Source organism: Hylaeus anthracinus, unplaced genomic scaffold (assembly GCF_026225885.1).
Source record: "Hylaeus anthracinus isolate JK02 unplaced genomic scaffold, UHH_iyHylAnth1.0_haploid 12000, whole genome shotgun sequence".
Taxonomy (NCBI): domain Eukaryota; kingdom Metazoa; phylum Arthropoda; class Insecta; order Hymenoptera; family Colletidae; genus Hylaeus; species Hylaeus anthracinus.
In genome coordinates, this window is record NW_026534347.1 from 5,533,291 (window position 1) to 5,556,670 (window position 23,380).

Genomic DNA, 23,380 nt, shown 5'->3' on the forward strand with positions numbered 1-23,380 from the left:
ACGCGATTAACGAGACTTGCGACACGCGACACAAACCGCACAGATTTATTTTGACGAGCGTTATCTGGACCGTGGAGCCGATAAACTGGTCAGAAAAGGCAAGAACGAGGTCCGTGGTGAACGGAGAACTCTAGATCATCGTGTAATCGCGGGTGGCTGATGCGCGCGCGTGGTCTACCGATATCCGTGGAGAAAAATGATCGACGCGATATGCGCGCGGGTCAGAAGGAAAGTGGTAGCATTTTTCTGACCTCGGTTTCTTGCTAGCTGACGCTACTGCTGCTGCGGATCACGGTTCAACATCCCTCCTACACGTGACATAAACACGACACCCTTCCTCGAACGTTATCGTACACACGTTGGTGAGCTGTCGAACGAGTTCTTCGCACAACGTCCCGTTACAGTGACATATCCTGGATGGAAGACTATCGATTCACTTTGATTTTGAACTGAATACTTTATATGAACGCGTGAAACTTTTAAGGCGTTATTAGCGTGCTCACAAAAAAAAAGAGAAGGTGTTTTTTAAGAATTTTAGTTAGACTTTTTACACATAATGCCGGACGTGTTAAACTATTAGGTGTAAACATTGATTCCGTGCCTTTACATTAAGTCGTTTATAGCTGTAATTCAAGAAAGGCTAAATTACTATACTTCTAAGTTCTTAAATTAATTTCGATAGACAGGAAATGCCTGAACTGTTTATGAAGATAATGGCTACCTACACACCTCTACGTAGTAATGAGTTATGTATAAAAAAAAAAAACAGTCGAAGAAATTCACTTTTAGTCACTAAACATGGCAACCGAATGTTTAGCTGAAGAAATACATTCGCGCGTGCTGTTATCTATTAGTTGTCATGTTACACTATTTGTCACAACTGACCTTGATTTATTTCACTAGATCTTGTAGCCATCCTCATTTTTCGAAAATCATAATCTAAGCTAGAATAACTGAAAATTAACTGCTCGTACAGAATGTCAGATAACTCGTTATTTTTCTTAGTGGGAGATAAAAGGTCAATATTATGTCAATTTGTTAAGTAATCAATAATTTCTTGGAAGAAGTTCTATTAGATGTTACATACGATTTATCTGTGACAGTACATTGTCAACTAATAGCCAGTCTGTTCTTAAACCAACGACCCCATCCTTAGTCGAGGAGAATGAATATTTATAAACAATTGAATGTATGTTCTGTATCTTATTTTTTGTATAGACATTTCAATTTTTTCATAATTTATATTCCATCTTTGTACCTTCTTAAGTCGTATCGTTAATATTAATTTCTTTATCTTCATATTAATTTATGTACGTTATGATGTATGATGCTTTGAATCTACAACCAGTTACACAGATTAAATTATTTATTTATAAAGTAAAGGAATTGTACAGAATCCACAATTTTCTGCTCAAAGTAACATGCTGTCCCTTTAATAAATCATACATCCGTCGAGATTTTTGAATCATTTGATCAACAAATATTTTTTTTCGAAAAGTAACCCTTTAACTAAAAGGGTTAAAATAGTATGGTGCCTTGAATCTACAACCATTTACACAGATTCGATTATTTCTTTATAAAAAAAAAAAAAAAAGAGGAATCGCTAAGAATCCTTAAATTTCTGCCCAAAGTAGCATACTGCCCCCTTAATAAATCATACATTCGTCGAGATCAGTCGATGAGAATGAACACGTGCGCACAGTATAGACAGAACAGAGAGTCCCTTGTTCTCAACTATTCAGTGCTCGGATACAAGCTCGGATGTTCTTTTACGCGATCCTCCGCGAAGCAGTAGCAGTTTGTCTCAATATATTGACAGTCGATCTCCCGATGTTTCGCCGCAAACAGTGCGTTCTTCGAAACAACTCATAAAACGACAAGTTGCCTTCGTTGCACACGGTTCTAACAACTCGTTGTGTGTTTCTCGTATCGTCGATGGCAAGGGACAATCGTTTTAAAATATCCATCTGACAGATGGACCATGAGTTCGAAAGAAATGCGTAGGATCTATGGAAACTGTCAAAGATATGTGTAAACGTCGACGCAAAAGAGACTGCCATCGAGATCTGACCGAATGGACATCGTAATCGTTTTGCGTTTGAACCGCTGTGTTAAATTCATTGGTGCAGAAGGGTTCCGTTCTCTGAAGGCTCGGTTAACGGATTCTAATCCCGTGAATTATGCCCTGAAAGTATTTTCTTCGAATCGTGAATGCGAACTGCGAACATGGTTTGTCTGATTGCCAAGAAATGCATATTAGTTGGACTGTTGTCCCGATTTTTTATCTTTGTTTCATCTCTGAACAATGTTGCTCCATTCGACGTGGGGTTGAACGTCGAAATGACCGATGGAAATACGACGACACCCTTCTCCTTTAATTTTGGAGAAAAGAGAAGCGCAGATTGGCGCGAACTGTCAGCGAGTTTGGAGAACGCCAAGAGATTGTTCAAAAACAAGGCCGACACTCTGTCGCGACTTTTTAAAATTCATATCGATAGATTGAAGAGCCAAACCGACCAGGTAATCCGTAGACTCAGGCTGTTGAATTTTTTTAGAGCATTAGGTGCTACATTATTCGTTAGTAAACGGGGATGTTTAGTTTTTTTTTTGTAGCTTATTTAAATGTACTCTGTTTAATACTAAAAATATCGAGCTCAACGTATTTGTACTAAAACTACCAGAATCAATTGAAAACACGTGCGAAATGTTTGTCAGGTCGAGTTGGTGTTCCTCGTCGACGCCTCGGGATCTGTCGGTCTGAAAAATTTCCAAAGCGAATTGAACTTTGTGAAAAACCTTTTGTCCGACTTTATCGTGGAACCCTCGGCTACCAGAATTGCGATTGTAACATTTGGCGGAAGGAGGAACATCAGACGCAACGTCGATCAGATATCACGAACTGGTGACAACGACCACAAGTGTTATTTGTTGAATAAACAATTAAACAACATTACCTACACCGGCGGTGGAACTTACACGCGTGGCGCTCTCCTGGAAGCACTTGTAAGCGTTCTTTCTCTCTTTCTGTCACGTTGTTCATTAATTTTTCTTTTGAATTTTTCTTTCATTCTGCAATCGAGTATTGAATAAATAAAATTAATGGTACTCTAGTGATTCTAAACAAAATTTGTTTTACAGTAGAGAGAAAAGTTTATTTAGGTGCCTTCGTTTTATATTCATTTGCATAAAAATTTCCTTATGTGTATGCATATATAAACTTCTGAAAGAATTCATGTAAATGTATATACATATGAATTCCACTAAATATAAAAGTGAAAGAAACATGCATATACATATATTGACATAGGAAGGCTTATAAGTTTAATGTGGTTGTTAACTTAATACTAATTCTGGTAGTTAGTGTAGTGTACTAGTCTCTCTATTTCTGTTTTCATAAACAATTCTTTTATTTTTCTATAATAGTGTAGAAGAGTTTGGAAATTCTCATATATTCTAAAAGAATATTGAATCACATATGCATTAAAAACCTCTTGTATATAATATCATTCATTTATATAAAAGAAGTTGCAGATACTTACAGTGAATATTGAACTAACAAAGACTTGACGATGAGGCTGGGATTCCGTTCAGCGTCTCTTAGACAGGATTCACTGTATTTCTTCTACTACGATTGCTTAAACTGTTTTTCGATCTAACTTTCAAAGTGTTTGAACAAATGTTTCGTTAGAGGATTCTCGAGAAAGGCCGAGAGAACGCGGTGAAAGCAGTGTTTCTCATAACCGACGGGTTCAGCAACGGTGGAGATCCACGACCCGCGGCGAACCTTTTAAAAAGTGTAGGCGCGACAATATTCACTTTTGGAATACGAACGGGCAACGTCCAGGAACTTCACGATATAGCCAGCATCCCTGGATTCTCGCATAGTTATTTCCTAGACAGTTTCGCCGAATTCGAAGCCCTTGCGCGGCGAGCATTGCATCGTGGTGAGTCTTAGAAGTCTTAGAACATGTTGTCTTATAAATATGCGTGATTGAGAGAGCGTTGGGGTGAAACAATTTTAAGAACTGTTAAAATTAGTAATAATTACAATTTGGTGATTTTGTATTGTGCATGATTGGATATGTTAATTGAAGTTGACGGTTCAGTTAAGAGTTAGAGAGTTAAGAGATCACTGATATCAAATGACATTAAAGTCTCGTTTGAATTTTTCATAGATTTAAGAACAGGCAAGTATATACCCGTGACAGTCCCGGATAATTGCGATCTCCTGTGCAAGAATGTCAGCGAGGTTGAAATAGAGGAGGGTTGTTGCGATAATTTCGCGACATGTGCTTGTGGAATCACAACAGGTCATTATGCTTGCATCTGTCCCACTGGATACTTTGGCTCCGGTTTCAAAGGATCCTGCCATTGTGAGTTCATTCATATTTATATATATTAATGTTATATAAATTAGACACATTTCATACCATTTATGTTTTATTAAAATTCAAGATTCTAAAGTTCCTTCTGGGAAACCCTTTATTTTTACGAAACAACCTTGAACAGTAACGTTCATTTTGATTGGTACAAAATTTTTGTCAGGAAGTGGTTCATTAACATGAGCGTCGGTAATCATATTCATTTGCGTTATATCATGATCTACCGCTTTGCGAAAGACAGCACAGTCGTTTCGTGATCTAAACAATTTATTTAACCGAGAAACAATTAGTGAAAGCGAATGCTAAGCAAATGGAAAGCTGTTCTTGAAGTACACTTCGAATATGCTTCAGAATAATCACTCTACCATATTCTGAGTGCATTTGCATGTTCAGATCTTGGACTAATATTGTAAAATTTAAAAAAAACGCCAGATAATTATGCATCAACTCATTACTTATTTTGTATTCTTTTTCAGCTTGTCCAAACGGTACGTACGCTTCTGAAGAAATATCTGGCGATTCTACGTCCACGTGCATATCGTGCCCTGATGCCAATCATGTGACCATCAAAGTACCTGCTACTTCGGTGGAGCATTGTGTCTGCGCATCAGGATTTACAACGGACGGAACCAAATGCGAAGGTAATAAATTGCAAATGCACATTGCTTATTATAGTCTCGTTTAACTATCTCGATAATTTGATTTGTTGCTGGCTACCAAATGTAGCCTTTGCCGGCAGCGAGGACAGGTATGTTTCCAGATAAGGGCACTATGTCGCGGAGGGGATCAGGGTACTCTGGCATGTAGGATCCGTATTTTTCCAATTTGAATTTTGGTTTACTTGCAAGCCAGCCATACTGTGGAAATATTCAATTTTAGACATTGTCGATGGTTCTGATAATTTTTCATTTTTATTTCATTATATTTAAGAATATTGAAAAAGGAAGGCTTACAAGTAGATTGTGGACGTTAACTTAACCGTAATTAAATGTAAAAATTAAGTTTTAGTTAATTTAAATAAATTTCATTCATTAATACCTCAGCACTCGTGGTAACCGGAAATGGTAAGCACGTCTTCCCCTCTTCTCGAACAAACGTTTCTGTCTTGATTACCGTCTCCTTTTCCTTGCAAAGCTCCTCCAGTTCTTTTTTCAATTTTCTACATAATCAATTATTCGATTAGTATTATTTCAATTATGTAAAAATGTGTGGATCAATAAATGTCAATATAAACTAAATAACATTGACTGACTTTATCTACTCTAACTAATTTATATCATTTAATAGATATTAGCAATGATTAGTTAATCTAATTTATTTAGTATTTTTATTTAATGAATCCATGTTTATAAAGTTTGATCGTTTATTTTATAAGTACCCTGTATTAAAAACCTAATCGATGTACATACTGTTGTTCGTCCAATAACCATTCGTACGTCTGAAACCATTTCATTTGCAGATGCCTCTGTTTTTGTATTCCTTCGGTTAAATTTTTTGTGGCAGCAACGAAATCGCGAGGTTTGTTGCAACGCGGGTCCATTATTTTGTTCGTTAAGTACGCCTTTTCTCCAAAATAAATTTGTATTCGTTTACAGTGAAGTTAACCATCGTTAAGCAGGTTTAAAGACGTCTTCAAGTTTTATAAACAACGCGTACCGAGTATAAGAAATATTTATTGATCATACTCTTTAGCTTGCCTTTTTTAAAAAATTTCATATTTTAATATGTTGACTGTTTAGTTGTTTTTTTTTTCATTTTTACTTCGAATTTCGAATGCTTTGACATTTGTTAAAAGACGCAACTATTGCAGAAATTTTCAAAACTCTAGAAATAAGTTCTATTAATGCAGAAAAATGCAATCGCTTCCCAAATAGTGGACAATATTTATTAATCGTTGTACTTGAACTTACAGTGACTCGTATTAATATTCGGACACTGTAGTACTTTATTCATTATTACAATGTATAAACTGAATTATGGTCAGGTGTACATTGCAATAATGAATAAAGTACTATAGTGTCCGAATATTAATACGAGGCACTGTATTCCTTGTTGCAGGTACGATTTAATAAACGACAAGTTGTGAAACACGTAGTATCTCTTGGAATGCTTGGTACCTTCCGAAATGCCTTAAGTCTTATAAAAGTATCTTATATATCTACATTTCATATAAATATCTTGCTAAAATTTTTCTTTTTGATTGTTTGCAGTTATAACATGTCCCAAATTAAAGATACCAGAAAATGGATACTTGGTAAAAGCTGGAGCATGCAGCAATGTCGTTCATGCTGCCTGTGGCATAAGGTGCAGAATTGGTTTTTACCTCACAGGTGACAGTATTCGACTTTGTGGAAAGGATGGCAGTTGGTCTGGAAACGAACCAAAATGTCTACGTGAGTCCTATCGAATAATTGTAAATACGTATTTAATAACTTTCGATACAATGAAAAAATTGTGGATTCAAATGTGATGATACTTTGTCGACATTTCACTGTATATAATGCTATAAAATTTTATCTTCATAATTCTTTATAATTTCTATTACTGATTTAAAAAAATCTAATCGTGAATTGATTCAGTCCATCCATCCACATTTCCAAATGTTATTTTGAGCTAATTGTCAAATTGTGTTTGAACAATTGTGTTCTTATGTTTGAACAGTGAAAACTTGTCCAGCCCTCCGAGTCCCGACACACGGTCGAATGCGATGTCAGAACGAAGAGGATCAGCATTTGAGTGTTACAGAAAATTTCACAGCGTATCCGATCGACGCTCGTTGCCAATTCAGATGCAATAACGGTTATCAGCTTCGTGGGAGTAAAATTCGCAATTGTCTGCCTTTGTCGCAGTGGGATGGCCTCAAAGCGACTTGCAAAGGTGAACAACTTAAAAATCATATATGCAATTTGCATCTATAATTCTGTGTTACTATTTTTCTTTTTTAATAGCAAATAATTATAATGAAACCAAATAGAGTAGTGTGATAAGAAAATTGTAAATTATTTATATATATAAATTATATAAATTAAATAAATAATATATATATATTTATATGGTATTTTAATATTATATTAAATAAATATTTCTGTATTTAAATATAAAGTAGTATATTTTTCACGTACTCTATCCTATATGAATAGTTTCAAAGATGACAAGAAACAGTTGGTTGTAGTTTAAAACACACAATAAATGCATCCACTATCATTATAGTTACACTTGCTCTTCATTTTATATTTGCAGCAATAACGTGCGAACCGCTGAAGCGAATCGCGAATGGAAAAATTTTCCCTGAAAGTTGTTCTGGGCCAGAGAAGGTGCCATTCGCTACAAATTGTACGATAAGCTGCAAGGAAGGTTTCGTGCTCGAAGGCCCACGTAGCCGACAATGCGGAGGACGTTCTGGGGTCTGGTCCCAACGACGAAGTGTTAATCGTTGCACAGGTTGTACAGTTATTTCTCTCGTTTACAATGTTAGAATATGGACGATGGAAGTAAGACTCTTGAATCTCGTAATTCTTGTTGAACACGATAATTTCTATATTTATTATCCAATATGGTTTACAGGAACTATAACGAATACTTTTTTTTTATATGTTTGCTTTTTCTATTTATAGATTAACCTTTTGACCCTAGTGGAACATATATGCCCTAATAAATGTCTGATTGTCGTTGGTCGAATTACAATTGAAGCTCTCAGGAATATATGTTTCAAACAATAAGCATCATTTGCGCTGTGACAAATTCTCCCTTCTTATCTGGCTATACCTTTTGAATTATAATCAACCCTAGTTTATTACAATAAACTCGTGAAAGAGCAACGAATATAATTTAAATAGTAAACAATCGGAGCGAAAGGATTAAAGAAATAATTTATTTATATTCTAAAGCTGGTTTCGTAGATGAAACTGAAACTTTAGTTGAGTGTAATTAATTTTCTTCGTAGATAAAACGCCACCCTCGATAACATGTCCGCCAGACATCGTCACGCAGAGCTTACCAAAAAAGAATTACGCGTACGTTAATTGGACAACACCAACCGTGTCTGACAACGCTGACGAGTTTCCAATTTTCTGGAGTAAACCTTACGTCACGTTTCCTTGGAAAGTGAAAATCGGCACGCGTACTGTGATATACGTGGCGCAGGATTCAACTGGGAATAAAGCCAAATGCAAATTCAAAGTCAAAGTTCTTGGTGAGTTTAGTGCAGTAAATTGTCTAGGTACACAGATTCGTATGTATGGGATCGTGTTCCTAGTTATGCTTTTATAAAAGGTTCTCTAAAAGAGGAGATTAACAGCTGGCTGAAACAATATAACATTAATAATAAATTCCAGCGATACGTAAATAGCACAGTCTGATTTATCTGATCACCGTAAATGAAGAGTACCTATGTGTAATATTTTTTTAAATGTATTAAACACAATGGAGTACCTGCAACAAACTTTTACAAAAATCTGAAGAATCTACTGTGTCATCTCAGAGCACGTCTTTTTAAAAGTACAAGCATATAAAAGTCAAATTGTATAAAATAAACAAAGATAAATGTCCCTCTATAAATTGAAATATTTCTCCCAAATCTTGCTAAACACTTCTAAGCACCTGTTACTTGCTTTCAGACACAGAACCGCCGATGATCGAAAATTGCATAGATCCCCCAGTGTTCTACACTGATAATGGAATCGGTATAAGTAACGTAACTTGGGATGAACCTGGTTACTACGATAACTCAAAAGCTCCAGTGCGAGTGGAGCAAAACTATCGTCCTGGAGAAAGCATGTTCCCAATCGGATTAACAAAAGTGACGTACGATGCGATCGATAAGTATGATAATAAAGCGAGTTGCGTGCTGAACGTCACTGTAAAAGGTACTAAACATATTATTTAAATACCCGACAAAGTAAACAAATTTAATAATTAATTTCACGAACAGTAATTAAAAATTGAAATTAAAACTTATTAAAATACTTTAACAGGTACTTGGGACTTGGGTCGAAATGTTGATTAAATAAAGTAATATTCTGGACTGTTTTAATCTTCAATTAATTAGTTTTTTATTGGCAGACATATGTCAAGAAATTCCAGCGGTGCTGAACGGTTATTCAAATTGTTCCTCGACGTCCGTAAATGAGACTAGCGAATGTACCGTGGAGTGCGAAGAAGGATTTGGATTTGGAGACGAAGTTCCAAATCTTCGAATTGTGGAAGATGTGTTGCAATTAAAATGCAACACGAGCACTTCGAATTGGACAGAAGAGAGTTACATTCCTGATTGTGCGGGTGCGTCGCTTATAGCAATTTTAATTCAGTACAAATTATCAATATGTAAACACTATGCTTAGGATAATAAAATTGTCTCTACAAGGTATTTCGTAAATATTGCAATAATATTTCAATGTTATCGTTATTGTGAAATTAAAGGATTCATTTTGAATTTAGTTTCCAATAAGCTATTATTTATTTATGAAAATAATTTATGTATAAAATTATGTACGTATATAATTTTTTCAAGCAACATACTATGATTGAAAAATAGTCCTTCCTACCTCTATAAAACTGTGGACAAATAATTATTAAAAATTCCATGTTTATCAAGCTGTTTTTCCAATTTGTAAATGATCTTCTTAACGTAAAATCATTATTCTACAATGAAGACTTCTAATTAATGAAATTCTTTTCTTTATGTGTCTCCCTGTAGAATCAACTCCACCAAAAGCTGTTTCTCAAGAAGGAAGCATCGTGTTGGAAGGAAATACAACGATCGTATGCGACAACTTAACGACTCTTCGTGAAGTAAATATTAATTCTCTGTTTGTATAATTAACTACAGAAAACATCATTTATACTTTTGCGCACAGTAAAACATGAACATACTTTATCTTATTATTATTTCAATTAGTTGAGCGAACATATCACTGCCAATTTAAGATCGACATTGCTCGATATTTGTGGAAACGATGTCGAGTGCAATATCATTACATTCGATCCTGAATGCGAGGAGAGCGTACTATTATCGGACACTCAATCAAACGTACTAAGAAAACGAAGAGATCTTGCTGTCAAGTTATTTAATAATTTAACAACGACCAATAAGATATCAAAAGGAGACGCTAAAGTGGGTGACAATGTAGATAGAAACAAAGTAAAAATGAAGAAAAGGAAGGAGAAAATAGAAATAAAATTCAAATTTTTAGGTGAGTTAAAAGACATGTGTGAAATGTTTGAAAAGAATTGTAGATAAAGTAGATGTGTTCATTGTATTCAATTAAAACGCGTTTGAGTAATATAATAGTTTTCGATTAAGAAGATGGTCATCTTCAGATAAAAATAGCTTATTTTTCAGAGTAAGTACTTATTCTAAGTTACTTTTTGCAGGAAAGATAATCGAGGAAAATGTTGAAAACCCCCGAGAAGGTGTTCAAAAATTAAGACAGAAAATAGAGTCGATGAGCCAATCCGGAAAACTAGATTTGTTGAATAACAAAACGAATCAAGAAATCGCGAAGCTCGCGCTGAATCTGCACCTCGTTTTCAAGAATTTTCAGGAACTTTGCGAGCCAGGAAGCGTTCTGAAGAAGCACACTTGTGGTGAATAAAATCGGTCGTAGTGCTTTCTTGATATCATAATTCGTTAACACTGTATCGATAGGTTTTTCTAATTGCAGTGAAATGTCCGTTGGGCACGTTTTTCAATTCTTCGAGTGAACGATGCCATCCTTGTCCTCTTGGGGAATACGAGGACACTAGCGGATCTTTAAAATGCAAACGTTGTCCAGAGCACACCTCCACGAAAAGAATGCATGCAAAATCTCTGCGCGATTGCATAGGTAAGTGTTGTCCAATATTTAAATCTACTTTTATAGTAAATATCGTTTGTAAACAATTTGATCAAATGATGACCAACAGTGGCAGGTTATATATATTTTTTAAACTTCATACTTTTTAAAAAGAATCATTTCCTTTATCTAAAGTTTTTAATTTTATTATTCAGTCCAAGATTATTTCGAGAAACAACTTTTCTATAATTATTTTTGAAAATAAAAGACTGTCATAAATTATTCAGAAAATCAACGATATATAGTTTATATCGTCAAACAAGCCATCAATTTAGAATGAAACATATACTGTAATAATAAACGTATGCAATGTACCGTCGCTAAAAATTGATATTTCTTTTTCGAGAAACTTTCTTTAATATCAAATTTTTAATCTCTTTCATACAATGTAACCAGATAATAGAACAATAGAGAGTTTCTACTGAATCATAAGTAATATACATATTAATATTATCCATTTTCATTTAGGTCTATGTAGGCCAGGATATTACTCTCGAAAGAAACGCTATCATGGCACACGTTCAGCTCTCGAACCTTGCTTAATGTGCGATATCGGATTCTATCAACCAGAATATGGGCAAACCCTTTGCCTGTCATGCCCGTTTAATACCACTACGAAAAATCGCGGGACCGATGACATAAATAAGTGTCTATCAGCGTTTCAAATCGAAGGTGATGGTTGCGAGTCGGAATCTTGTTTCAATGGTGCACAGTGCGTACAAGAAGAAGACGGCTTCGGTTGCGAGTGTCCCAAGTACTATGTCGGTTAGTATGCAATACATTCTTCCTTTTTCTGATAAAATTAAAAGTCCACGGTGGACTCTGCGCTTTGGAGAAGGGGTGTGTCTATCATCTAAATATCTGGGACGAATTAATAAAATTTCACCATCGTATCTAAGAAGTTACACTTCTAATATATGGCATTCCGCGCATCCACTTTTTTCTTAATAATTATATAAATTATTCAAGTAACTACTCTTCTTGCACTGTATCTATTCTATATATCCAAGGGCATGTACAAATGCATTGTTTATGAAAATTAATTATTTCAATACAATTTTATAAAGTTACGTTCGAAATTGATCATTGTACGAATACTGTCTTTGTTCATATTTCTTTTTGCCAATTTGAAGCATCAAGTATCCTATTGTATAATTATCATTTAAATCTAATTAGGTTCAAAATGCGAGACGTTTCGAAGTCCGTGCGATTCTTCGCCATGCCTCCACGAAGGATCATGCAGCGTTCATGGGCTCCCGAGTAACATAACTTACGCTTGCGTTTGCAACAGTGAATATTCGGGAAGCAATTGCGAGGTAAAACAGCCATCTATCCAAACAACACGGATGAAATTCTACTAACAAGTGATGTTATGTCTCGCAGATACACGTCGACGAATGCGCTGTAAATCCTTGCCAAAACAATGGCACCTGCACGAGTACTGGAATAGATTATAGCTGCGAATGCAAGGAGGGCTTCGAAGGTGGATCTGTTAATAGTTTAACGAGTATCAATTAATTAACCCTTACTCCGTGAATGTTTCTCCGATTACCTCGAATCGTAAACCAGGGTCAGTCATTTTCGACACGGTTTTTCATTGTGGAAAAGTCTTTTGAAAAATCTGAAAAAATTTGTAAGCACTCTTTGAACGTTCCAAATCAAGTTTAGAATGAAGCATTTTAAGAATAACTTCAAATGAAATATTTCTACTTTTCGAATGAACCTGGTTTAAGGAGTAAGGGTTAATAATTGTACTAATGAATCTCGAGATTCATCGAAACATGTTGTACAGGGGAGTTCTGCGAAATCGCTGTGGATCACTGTGATCATTCACATTGCTTGGAGGGATCCACCTGTCGCACCGTGAACGAAACCTGGCAGTGTTTCTGCAGACGTGGTTTTTTGGGTCGTCATTGCAATTTACTGCCTTGCGATTGGGTCCCCTGTCGTGGGAATTCATACTGCGTGAACATTGAAGAGGAAAACGCGACACGGATGAGTTACAGGTGAATTTTGAATAATTATAGGTAAAAAGGTAGGTGCTATACACTTTTTGTATCATTTTTCTTAATATCCACACATTTGTCGAATGTTACGTATATTATATGTTTAAATCGATAGTTGGTTCTTGGAATAAATTAATGTCCGAAAAGTGATTTTTAACCAGTCTGGAAAGGAAAGGTAATAAAAGTTACAATCTTGCAAACTTGTTTTCAAGGATAAAATTTATTGTTTAATCTTACTCGACTTTAAAATTTTGATTGTTTTAGCGATAAGAGATATTTTGATAAAAATTATGTACAAAGAATAGTGAAAATATAAGTAAAGTGGTAGATTTATTTATATTTATTTATATTTTCATTTTCATCGTATTTATATTAATTTATATTTAACGTAATAAGTTTCAGTTTGTTCAAAAATTGAAACTAAAAATACTGTGTACCATAATACACAGTCTTAAAATATCGGTTTTTCACGATTCATTAGATGCGAATGTATGGATGGCTACACTGGAGAAAATTGTTCGATGCCTGTGAATCACTGTAGAAGCCTTCCATGTAGGAACAATGGAAAATGCCACGATGAAATTAGTAATTACACTTGCACGTGTCCTGTACCATTTACAGGGCGGAATTGCGAGACTGGTAAGTACAGTCTTAATCAATACAGGATGTCTGATAACCGATAGTTCAAGCGTCGATATGAAATAGACAATGTTTTACTTTCACTTAAATTTCATTAAAATTTAGTTCCTTTAATTATTATTCTGTATATACCACAAATTATTGGACACTCTGTAGATTCTATCACCTCATATATGCGAAACTATGATCTTTTCTGTCGACTTTCTTTCTCTATTTCTTCAAAGGCGCGTCTATTTACAGAATTGTCATCCGATTACGTGATGCACTTCACCAAATCGGGGACGACAGACTACGCCAGTATGAAAGGTTCTGCGGTGAACCTTTTGGAGGTAGTAAATCATGTAGATAAATAAATGAAATGGAATAATAGGTGCTAAGTGACAAGCAATTATTATTCTTTATTGTTAAATATCACGTTGGTTGTTTTATTAGAAATTCATAAACAATGTAGATATTGGTTTAGTATGAACAACGAGATATTTTCCGCAAACCTTGTTTAACAAACTATACTTTCAAATGTCTACCAGAAATCTTAGAATGAATCGTCATTTTAGCTTTTATTTTTGTGCAGCTTTATTCGCGTTTCTAAAACAGTTGAATCTAGCTGAACAAATGATAACATTCCCGTATATGTTTATCATTGAAATTGTTTTTACCGACAAACTATAATATCCAATAATGAATGAAATATAAATGAAAAACTCGATTTAATTCTAAAACTTTGACCTAATATTGTTTAAACATCTTCCCGATTTATTTCAATTTCATCTAAATATAAATTCTTAGTTAACAGTATGCTTGTGGCTGCAATCAAAGGACACATTTAATTATGGCACGGTGTTGTCATACGCTACACGACATTATGACAACGCTTTTACTTTAACCGACTATAACGGGTAATAAAATATTCCTCGTGAGAAAAATGAAACACAGCTTTCACTTGTAGCAAGGATACATTAACATTTTAATTTTGTAGACTTGTAATATACATCAATGGACAGAAAGTGGTGACGGACATTAAAGTAAACGATGGCTACTGGCATTTCATATGCATCACTTGGGAAAACGGAAATGGTTCTTGGAATGCGTTCATGGATGGATTTTTGAGAGACAATGGAACTCGCTTGGCGAAACGTAGCACCGTTCAAGGTAATAATTTGTTATTAAGGAAGCTAGTTTAGGTTTATTCTTAGGTAAAATATGTATTAGTATTTATTAATGAATCATTTACATTTTCAGTTTAGTCATACATTTTTGAGACCTCAATGACTTTTAATTGACAACTACTTATCCTAATATCGCGTGCTAGACTAATTTTTATTCTAATTTTATTCGAATTCATTTTATAATTCAAATTCTAATTTGAATTTAATAACTAGTAGGTGAGTAGTCGCGTATCTTTTACTCATTATTCAAAGTGTCTATAAAATGTTTAAATAAGAATTTGTTGTCCGTCTCTGCATATGCGATTAAAACATAAAACATATTAGAAAATTGAAACAAAGTTCCAAGATACAAAATTAAACTAAAGTTTGAATTCCGATACAGAGAATATACAATAATTGAATTTTATAAAGTAACGTGAATCCCTGTTACTTTAAATCGCAAAATAATATTATTTGCGATTAGGTAACGGAACCTTCGTCATAGGACAAGAACAAGACCGCGTCGGAGGCGGGTTTTCCGAATCAGAATCCTTCCTGGGTAAATTAACATTGCTGGACATTTGGAGCACAGTTTTAACAGCGGAGGACGTGAAACGTTTATTCAGTACCTGCGAAAAATACCACGGCAACGTAATCGCCTGGTCACAGATGCAAGAGCATGTGCGCGGCGACGTTGCGGTAATTGTGAATTCTTTTTTATTTTCTATAACATCGTATTCTTCATACTTTCGCGAAGACTCTACGAAGCATTTCACGTTCTTAGATATTAAGCAGCCCGTTTTGCCGCGGTTGTCCCTTACCAGTTGTACCGTTTAAAGGTAAACTAAACGTCACCGAAGACTCGTCCGAGATTACTTATTACTGCGACAACGGTTACCTGGTGCGATTTCGCGGCAAGGAGTATCGGGCTTTGAAAGTCAAGTGCCTTAAACAAGGACAATGGGAAGGCTACTATACACCGGTTTGCGTCAGTAAGATGAGAAACCTTTTTTTATTCTGCACCTTGAAGGAACACGTCAAATAAAAATTGTTGAAATTTGAGATAAATATGTGGTCACCTAATTAATATTTTCGATTATTGTTTGAAATATTAGGTTGTCCCGAAAGTTTCTTTCGCGAGTTACACTCAATTATTTTATGTGGTCGTGTTTATATATAATAGACAATCTAATTTCATAGATATTCATGTTGTAATAGTAACGGAGCAAAATGAATCGTGCACGATTCAGTAATGTAACATAAAGCATAAAATATTGTGCATGTATTACTTATTAACAAAGCGAAAGAAACTTTTGGGACAACCTAATAGTAAATTTTATGTGATTGATACAGTTTGTCTCTTTAGTATGTTAATTCGCAGAAATATCGTCGCACAAGGGCAAAAATACTTACAAGGACACAAGTATACGAGAATTTATTTATTTTGAACAACCAAGCAATCCTTACAATGATTACTTATTTTAAATAACTATATTGTGATGAATGAAACAAGAAAATAGTCCATAAAATGAGCTCTTTCACTGTCCCTATTTAATTTTTCAACCAAAGTCCCGACAATGTTTGATTTGAATGAAGAAGTGGAAAGATCGTCAGAATTTGTACATCCTTTCAAATTCGAAGAAATTCCTGTAGCTATTACTAACCATTGTACAGAAAAATCTTAAAATATTTCTTGAATTACATCATATTTTCAGGCATTTCTATGAGAAAATCTATGTGGAACTTTACGAAGATTATACTGAAAACTAAATACATTACATTTGCATTCATAAAATTATTCCCTAGGCGTAAGAATATTCAAACAATCCCACGTTAAGAAAAGAGCTCCTTTTGAGAATTATTCTTCACATTTCATTTATTAAATAATTTATTAAATTTTAATTTATTAAATAACTAAATTCTCTTCATTCAACCCTCGGCGATAACAGTAATTTTTATTCAAGGAAGAAAATGTGGCTTTCCGGGATACTTTCCACGAGGTCGTGTCCAGGGAAGGTCATACTCCTTTGGCGATGAAATAAATTACGTGTGTTTGACCGGTTACGAACTCCGAGGAAATCCTCGTAGAATTTGTAATGCCGACGGGAAGTGGAGTGGACGACCTCCAGTCTGCATAGGTGAAGATTCTGATTTCTCACTGTCATAGTATATTCTATTATCCAGAAAGTAACATTTACTTAACATATTTTTACCATTTTTTTGCGACAGGGAGAACGTGCAAGAATTTGCTGGCTCCAGAAAACGGAGACATTGAGTACGTAATAGAAGAATACGAAAGGGACGATCTTTCGATTTTGCAGGTACGTTCATTGTTACGTTTTTTTTTACCGATGTAATTAAGAAAATTTATAATCAGATTTGCAGTGAGAATTTTAAACGATTGATAACTTTGAAAAGTAACGAATTAAGTGGTAATCCCTTGTGTTTAAATGTATGTGAATTTGTTATGTAGGTTGAATAAATTATGCCTTTTCAGTACTAATAAACTTACAAATCGATTCGTATTAAAAAGATATTCAGCTGAAACTATTTGAACGATTATCTCAATATTAATTTTAATATTTTATCGATGATGTTAAAAATTCGTTTATGCATACTACATTTACTAAATTGTGACTTGGAAATGCTTTTCTTGTTCCAATATACACGTAAAGCTTTAAAATACATTGAAGTAATATTATTACGTGGTTGATCGTTTCCATAATTATTTAATAAATGGATAAAACATGTTAGAAGTAATTAATGTTCGCATGATTAATTCAAATTACAGTCTTTATTCGCGCGTTTCCACAGTGCACTAAATGGCCATCTAGCGGTGAATAGACAGAATTAAAATCTCGACCTCCGTACAGCGCACCACCGGAAAAACGCCCAAGCTTGTCCTCGAATAGTTCCTATTTTTAACGTTAGATGGCGCTGCTTACATTGTTTTTTACCGACAGTATGGTAATGTATCGACATTATGGTAACTTACCTACAGGTGTCGGTAAAAAATAAAATTAATGGCGCCATCTAGCGTTACAAATAGGAACTATTCGAGGACAAGCTTAGGCGTTTTCCCGGTGGTGCGCTGTACGGAGGTCGGAATTTTAGTTCGGTTTATTCGCCGCTAGATGGCTTTTAATTCGAATAAATATTTAAACATTTTTTTATATAATTTATATTATATAATCTAAAATAATACGGGTACGTATGAATACAGTAACGTTTAAAGGATATTTTACTTCAATTGCTTCATATATTTTTTTCGTAGAACTGTAAATAACAACTCGTATATTTAACTTATCGATTATCGAATGTAGTCTTATTAGAGTTAATTAATAAGGAGAATTAATTGTCTCGTTGTATTATATACGCTCTATAATGATTTTCTTATTTAGCCTTGTTACTTGTTTTACAAATTGTAAATTATAAAAATGAATGAAAAGCAGGCGACGATAAGCGAAGGGAAAGAACGGAAGAGGGAAACTAAGCTTCTATAAATGCATAACAAAAACATATCCATGTTAATATCCAATTATTTCACTTCATTGGTGGACACATAATTAAATGAAATCAAGATTTTTTACTAAATTTTACTTCAGGTTGGACAGCAGCTCGAGTTCAAATGCGACCACGGATTTCGTCTAGTAGGGGAGCAATTTCTAACGTGCTTAGAATCAGGAATATGGGATCACGAGAGACCATCTTGTGCGGCTTATGGGTGCCCACCACCAAAAGAGTATGCTTTCTGTACATTTGCAATCGAATGTGAATTGCACTGTTTTCAGAAACATTGAATAAATTTTATTTCTGTATTTACTCAGAATCAAACATGGGTACTCAACGTTTTCCGGTTCGAACAATCTGCACGATACTTCTGCCACAAGCCTCAACTTACAGACAACCAATAACAGTCTCGACAGGAGCTACTATTTTGATGATATCGTTGCATATTCTTGTCATTTAGGGTACAAATTTCAGGGTAACCATAATTTGTTGGCTGAATTTAGACTTCAGTGCACAGAGAATGGTACTTGGAGTGGATTCGTTCCCGATTGCGTGGCCTTAAAATGTCCTTGGCCCGGTATTGTAAATAAAGGCAAAATATTATTGAAATTCCAAGACGATACAATCGAACTTTCTAATGTAACAAATGAAGAAATCACAACGAAAGAAAGAGGAAAAGAAGAGACAGAGAAACAGTTCCTCGTTGGGTCGCAAATTCTAATAAAATGCGACGCAGGCTATAAACTAATTGGAGATGACGTTAGAACTTGCACTGATAAAGAAGAATGGTCGTCAAAGTTCGCGTCTTGCGAACCTCGTGAATGTCCCGTTCTAGATCATCCACTTTTGCGACGTTTTAACGAAGAAAGAATTTCGAACAATCAAAGTAAAAAAAGAGACAATGAAAAACATTACAATGAATCCTACAGGAATTTAAAATATTTTGTGGAGGGCTATACTTACATGAAGAAAATAATTCTCACCTGCAAAAACAATGTTAGAATCAAAGTAGCAGATGGAAATATTAATGAATATATTTCCAATTTAACATGGTTTTGCAATGAGGATGGAAAATGGGAACTCAAATATTTAAAATTAAATGAAAGCATTATTGAAAATTTATTAGACAATAAAATTGGGGATATTTGTCAAGAATTGATGTGCCCTTTAGCCAGAGTAAGTATTATAGATATATGATCATTTTGATAAATTTATTTTTAAGGACATTGAACACTGATCAAAGAAACTAAGACTGCAGTGCTGACAGGTTCCAGAACATGGATACATAGTTGGGAATAGTAATAATTATTCAAGAACTATAAACAGTACCATTACTTTCAAATGCCGTCATGGTAGTACTCTAGAAGGTAATGAAGAATCTGTCTGTCTCCCAAACAACACATGGTCTGCTATCCCTTCTTGTAAACGTAAGAAAAAAGTTGTTATTGTAGGACATACATTTAATAACTGTTATATAAAATGATTGAGCAACTATTATTCATTTTAGCTGTAACATGTGGGAAACCACCAACACTTGCAAATGCAATGTTAAAAGAAGATAGTGTTAAATCAGCATATTTTTCATTTGGTAATATGATCACTTATCAATGTTTGCCTGGATATTTGATGTTTGGGCAACCAAATGCAAGATGTCTTGCAAATGGAAAATGGTCCAGAGTGTACAGTAAATGTACAAGTAAGTACAAGATTCTGTAACATGTAGTACATTGCATTTTACCATTTATCAATATTTACAGAACTCTCATGTAACAAACCCAAACTTCCACCTGGAGTTACTGTGCATGGTCGTTCATACTTGTATCAAGATCAATTGACTTATGTATGTCCTAACGGTAAAAAACAGGGTCTAATCACGTGTAAAGCGGATGGACATTGGAGCGAATCGCCGATTTGCGACGAGAAATAATAAAAAGAATTCATGATATATTTAAAAATTGATGCGTGTATTTAAAATTAGAACATTGTAGCAAATTTGTCTGAGAATTTTTTTTATTAAATGTCAAAATTATTAAATTTTTAATATATTATAATACTTTTCCATTTTACATCCCATAAGTTGTTTTCACAAAGTAATATCACTGTACAAGAGATAATCTACTAATAATGAATGTGATCGTTATTTGTAAAATATTATATATATAATTTCGGAACAAAATAAAACAGTTCTTGAAACTCGTCATTAATAGATATACGTTATTGAGCATTTCATAGACTTACTTTTATTACTTAGCTTATTTGATAGAAACAAACTTCTTATCGATGTAAAAAGGTAATGTATTATTACATGTTAATTAAAAAATTAGTCGATCTATATGAGTGACAAGCGTAACAGAGAAGAGAAAGAATAAATATATATATAACAACATATTATTAATAGATCATCACATGTACACATTTGTTGATATAGTACACTGCATTTTGGTACAAATAGGATTCATACGTGTATAAACGCACTGTATCAGAATATCTGAGGAAGAGCAATGAAAAATGAAAACATGAAAATAATATGTAGTACGAAAAATTTGAGTCACATTATTTGTCTAACATTGGTATGATAAAAACGGAGCACCTTTTATGATATTCAACGTGTATTAGCATGGCTACACTAAAAACCATTAATGCTCTTAATAAATCTTCATTGCTCAGTATTCCTAAGTATTTTGAATCATATCTACGGTATTGTTTAATTCACAGTTTAAAAAAGAATAATGTTTAATGCCTCTTCCTGAAATTTAAATGCATATATCTGCCTTCAAAAATTCATTCAATTAAAGTGTTTACAAAATGATATGTACACATATACTCAGATACGAATATATGTGCGTTAAATACTGTCAATCATTTTGTAAAAAAAAAAAGAATATCCAAAAGCTTAGCCATACTAACAATAATTTATCTACATTACTGAACACTTTTTATAGCTCTGATTTTGAACTATGAGAATATTTAGGTTTCAGTTCTTCAATTCGCTTAATAAAATCTGTCTTTTCTATACAGCCATCACACGATTCATCCCAGTCATTTAAGATTTTTTTCAAGTCACGCACCTTAAGTTTCTTCAAATCGACGGTATTAACATCAATTTGTTTTTCTGAAATTAAATAATATTATTATTTAATAACAAAAACATACAACTTAATTGTGATTATAAATATAGTAGATAGTAAAAATAGTTAATAGTATACATACCAAATCTCAAGTCACATATTTGAGCATCTTTCTTCTTCAGTTTTTCACATATTTTATTTGCAGGCATAGACCATGATACAGGTTTACTTAATTCGCCTAAAATGCCTGTTGCAGAATCTTCTAAACCGCCTAAATAATAACACTAAAAGAAAAAATATATTTGAAGTAGATATAAATTTATGACATGTGTTGTAAATTGACACTCTTCTATCATGAATAAAAATACTTACAAATCTGTTTTCTTTAGACTTGGTACCCTTACAAAATTCTCTGAATGCTGTTTCTATTTTTTTGGTATCCTTTTTAACATCGTCAGATAAAGTATTAACAAATTTTTGCACTGTAGATATACATACTGTAACAACAGAAAGATATTATGATAAATAAGAATTAAACAATTAATGAGAAGTAAAAAAAAAAATATGTGCTTACCTTCGCATTCATCATTCCTCAGGGCTGTTACAGTACATATTACTCCAATACAAATAAACAGTGTTAATAGTAGCGAACTATTCATTGTGAATGTGTACTCTGCACAGAAACAATAATAAAATACAATTGTATCCTATTTGAAACTGTAAAAATTTGTACAACTATTTGTAGACTACAATATCGTTTTCCACTAAAGAAAGTATTAGCAAACTAGTACAATGTTTATAACAATATTTTTTCTTTAAATAAAAATATTTATTTCTGTCAAACTTGAATTTGTACAGACGCTAGTCATATTAATTGTTTTACTGGAATGAAAGGTTAATTCAGAACACTTGATGTTAATACATTAGAAAATGATATACATTAATAAAAGACTGCTTACGTCTACAATGTTTACCAGGTTAACAAAGCAACGATAAAGTTCAACTTACATACTGCTATGCCAAGAAAGTAATTCGTATATCACGTAGAAAATATTTTCACTGACTCGTAACGTAAACACACTAAAACTTCTAATTCATGCGCTTCTTATTTTAACAAATTTCTTAGCGTAACTACATCGGTTTATTCCACGCTTGGCTTTATACACGTTGATTCTGTCAAAAGCCCGGAGAATCCCAGCTGGCGTACCCTGATTGGTCGGAATGGACCATGACTCATGTGTAACATAGCCTATTCTGATTGGTTGTTAGACCATAAAAAAAAAAAAAAAAATGGAAACTAGGATCGTAGGGATGTAGGGTCTCGTAGGGATTCTACATAAAAGAATTACGAACATGAATACCGAACTTAAACAACAAAATAATTTATTTAAACAAGAACAATAAAACAAGGATTAACAGTTTGAATTCAAGGAGCTGGTTGGGAACACGTTTGAACTGTATGACGGTTGATAAGGGAATGTTAAAAATAATTGCAACTAACGGAAAAATGAATTACGCGTAAAAGAAAAATGTAATTAAAATCCGCTACGTTTAAACGCAATTGCAAAAAATTATTAATGTGAAGTATAAAACATGTGTGAAGAACTATCCATGTGAAAATCGATAAATGTGTGTAACCCCACATTATTGGCATAGCATCTGCAATCTAGTGTCGAAAATAGAAACTATCTTTACCACAAACTTGAGTGTTTTTCCACCGATGGCGCCAATGACGAAAAATCGATAATTATTCTTACATTAACTATTAAAAAGAAATAATAAATTCGATATATTAAC

The 23,380-nt window shown here is 33.8% G+C and overlaps 3 protein-coding genes across 4 annotated transcripts; 1 reads left to right on the forward strand and 2 right to left on the reverse strand.

Annotated features, from left to right (window-relative positions):
• Positions 1–2,101: 2,101 nt before the first annotated feature.
• Positions 2,102–21,406, forward strand: LOC128890117 (sushi, von Willebrand factor type A, EGF and pentraxin domain-containing protein 1-like). The gene is made up of 32 exons (XM_054148338.1): positions 2,102–2,520; positions 2,716–3,003; positions 3,689–3,944; positions 4,176–4,373; positions 4,859–5,023; positions 6,593–6,775; positions 7,044–7,259; positions 7,623–7,823; positions 8,326–8,574; positions 8,999–9,247; positions 9,444–9,659; positions 10,078–10,172; positions 10,279–10,573; positions 10,755–10,967; positions 11,045–11,206; positions 11,684–11,980; positions 12,392–12,531; positions 12,599–12,698; positions 13,008–13,221; positions 13,703–13,860; positions 14,101–14,189; positions 14,647–14,756; positions 14,837–15,009; positions 15,490–15,704; positions 15,790–15,997; positions 16,970–17,143; positions 17,235–17,326; positions 18,611–18,747; positions 18,833–19,691; positions 19,783–19,942; positions 20,023–20,211; positions 20,273–21,406. Exons 1-32 carry the CDS (start codon positions 2,212–2,214, stop codon positions 20,440–20,442), a joined length of 6,780 nt encoding a protein of 2,259 aa, XP_054004313.1. The 5' UTR covers positions 2,102–2,211; the 3' UTR covers positions 20,443–21,406.
• On the reverse strand, positions 4,987–5,922 carry LOC128890137 (uncharacterized). The gene is made up of 3 exons (XM_054148376.1): positions 5,792–5,922; positions 5,421–5,541; positions 4,987–5,239 (listed from the first exon to the last, which is right to left on the reverse strand). The coding sequence occupies exons 1-3, from the start codon at positions 5,920–5,922 to the stop codon at positions 5,096–5,098; spliced, it is 396 nt and encodes a 131-aa protein (XP_054004351.1). The 3' UTR covers positions 4,987–5,095.
• On the reverse strand, positions 20,882–22,751 carry LOC128890136 (mesencephalic astrocyte-derived neurotrophic factor homolog). 2 transcript variants are annotated; one of them, XM_054148375.1, is made up of 6 exons: positions 22,592–22,751; positions 22,158–22,256; positions 21,956–22,080; positions 21,726–21,867; positions 21,423–21,627; positions 20,882–21,261 (listed from the first exon to the last, which is right to left on the reverse strand). In XM_054148375.1, the coding sequence occupies exons 2-5, from the start codon at positions 22,240–22,242 to the stop codon at positions 21,452–21,454; spliced, it is 528 nt and encodes a 175-aa protein (XP_054004350.1). In that variant the 5' UTR covers positions 22,243–22,256; positions 22,592–22,751; the 3' UTR covers positions 20,882–21,261; positions 21,423–21,451. The 2 variants fall into 2 exon arrangements, with proteins under 2 accessions (XP_054004350.1, XP_054004349.1); XM_054148374.1 differs by having other exon boundaries at positions 20,882–21,627; positions 22,592–22,750.
• Between the last annotated feature and the right edge of the window lie 629 nt (positions 22,752–23,380).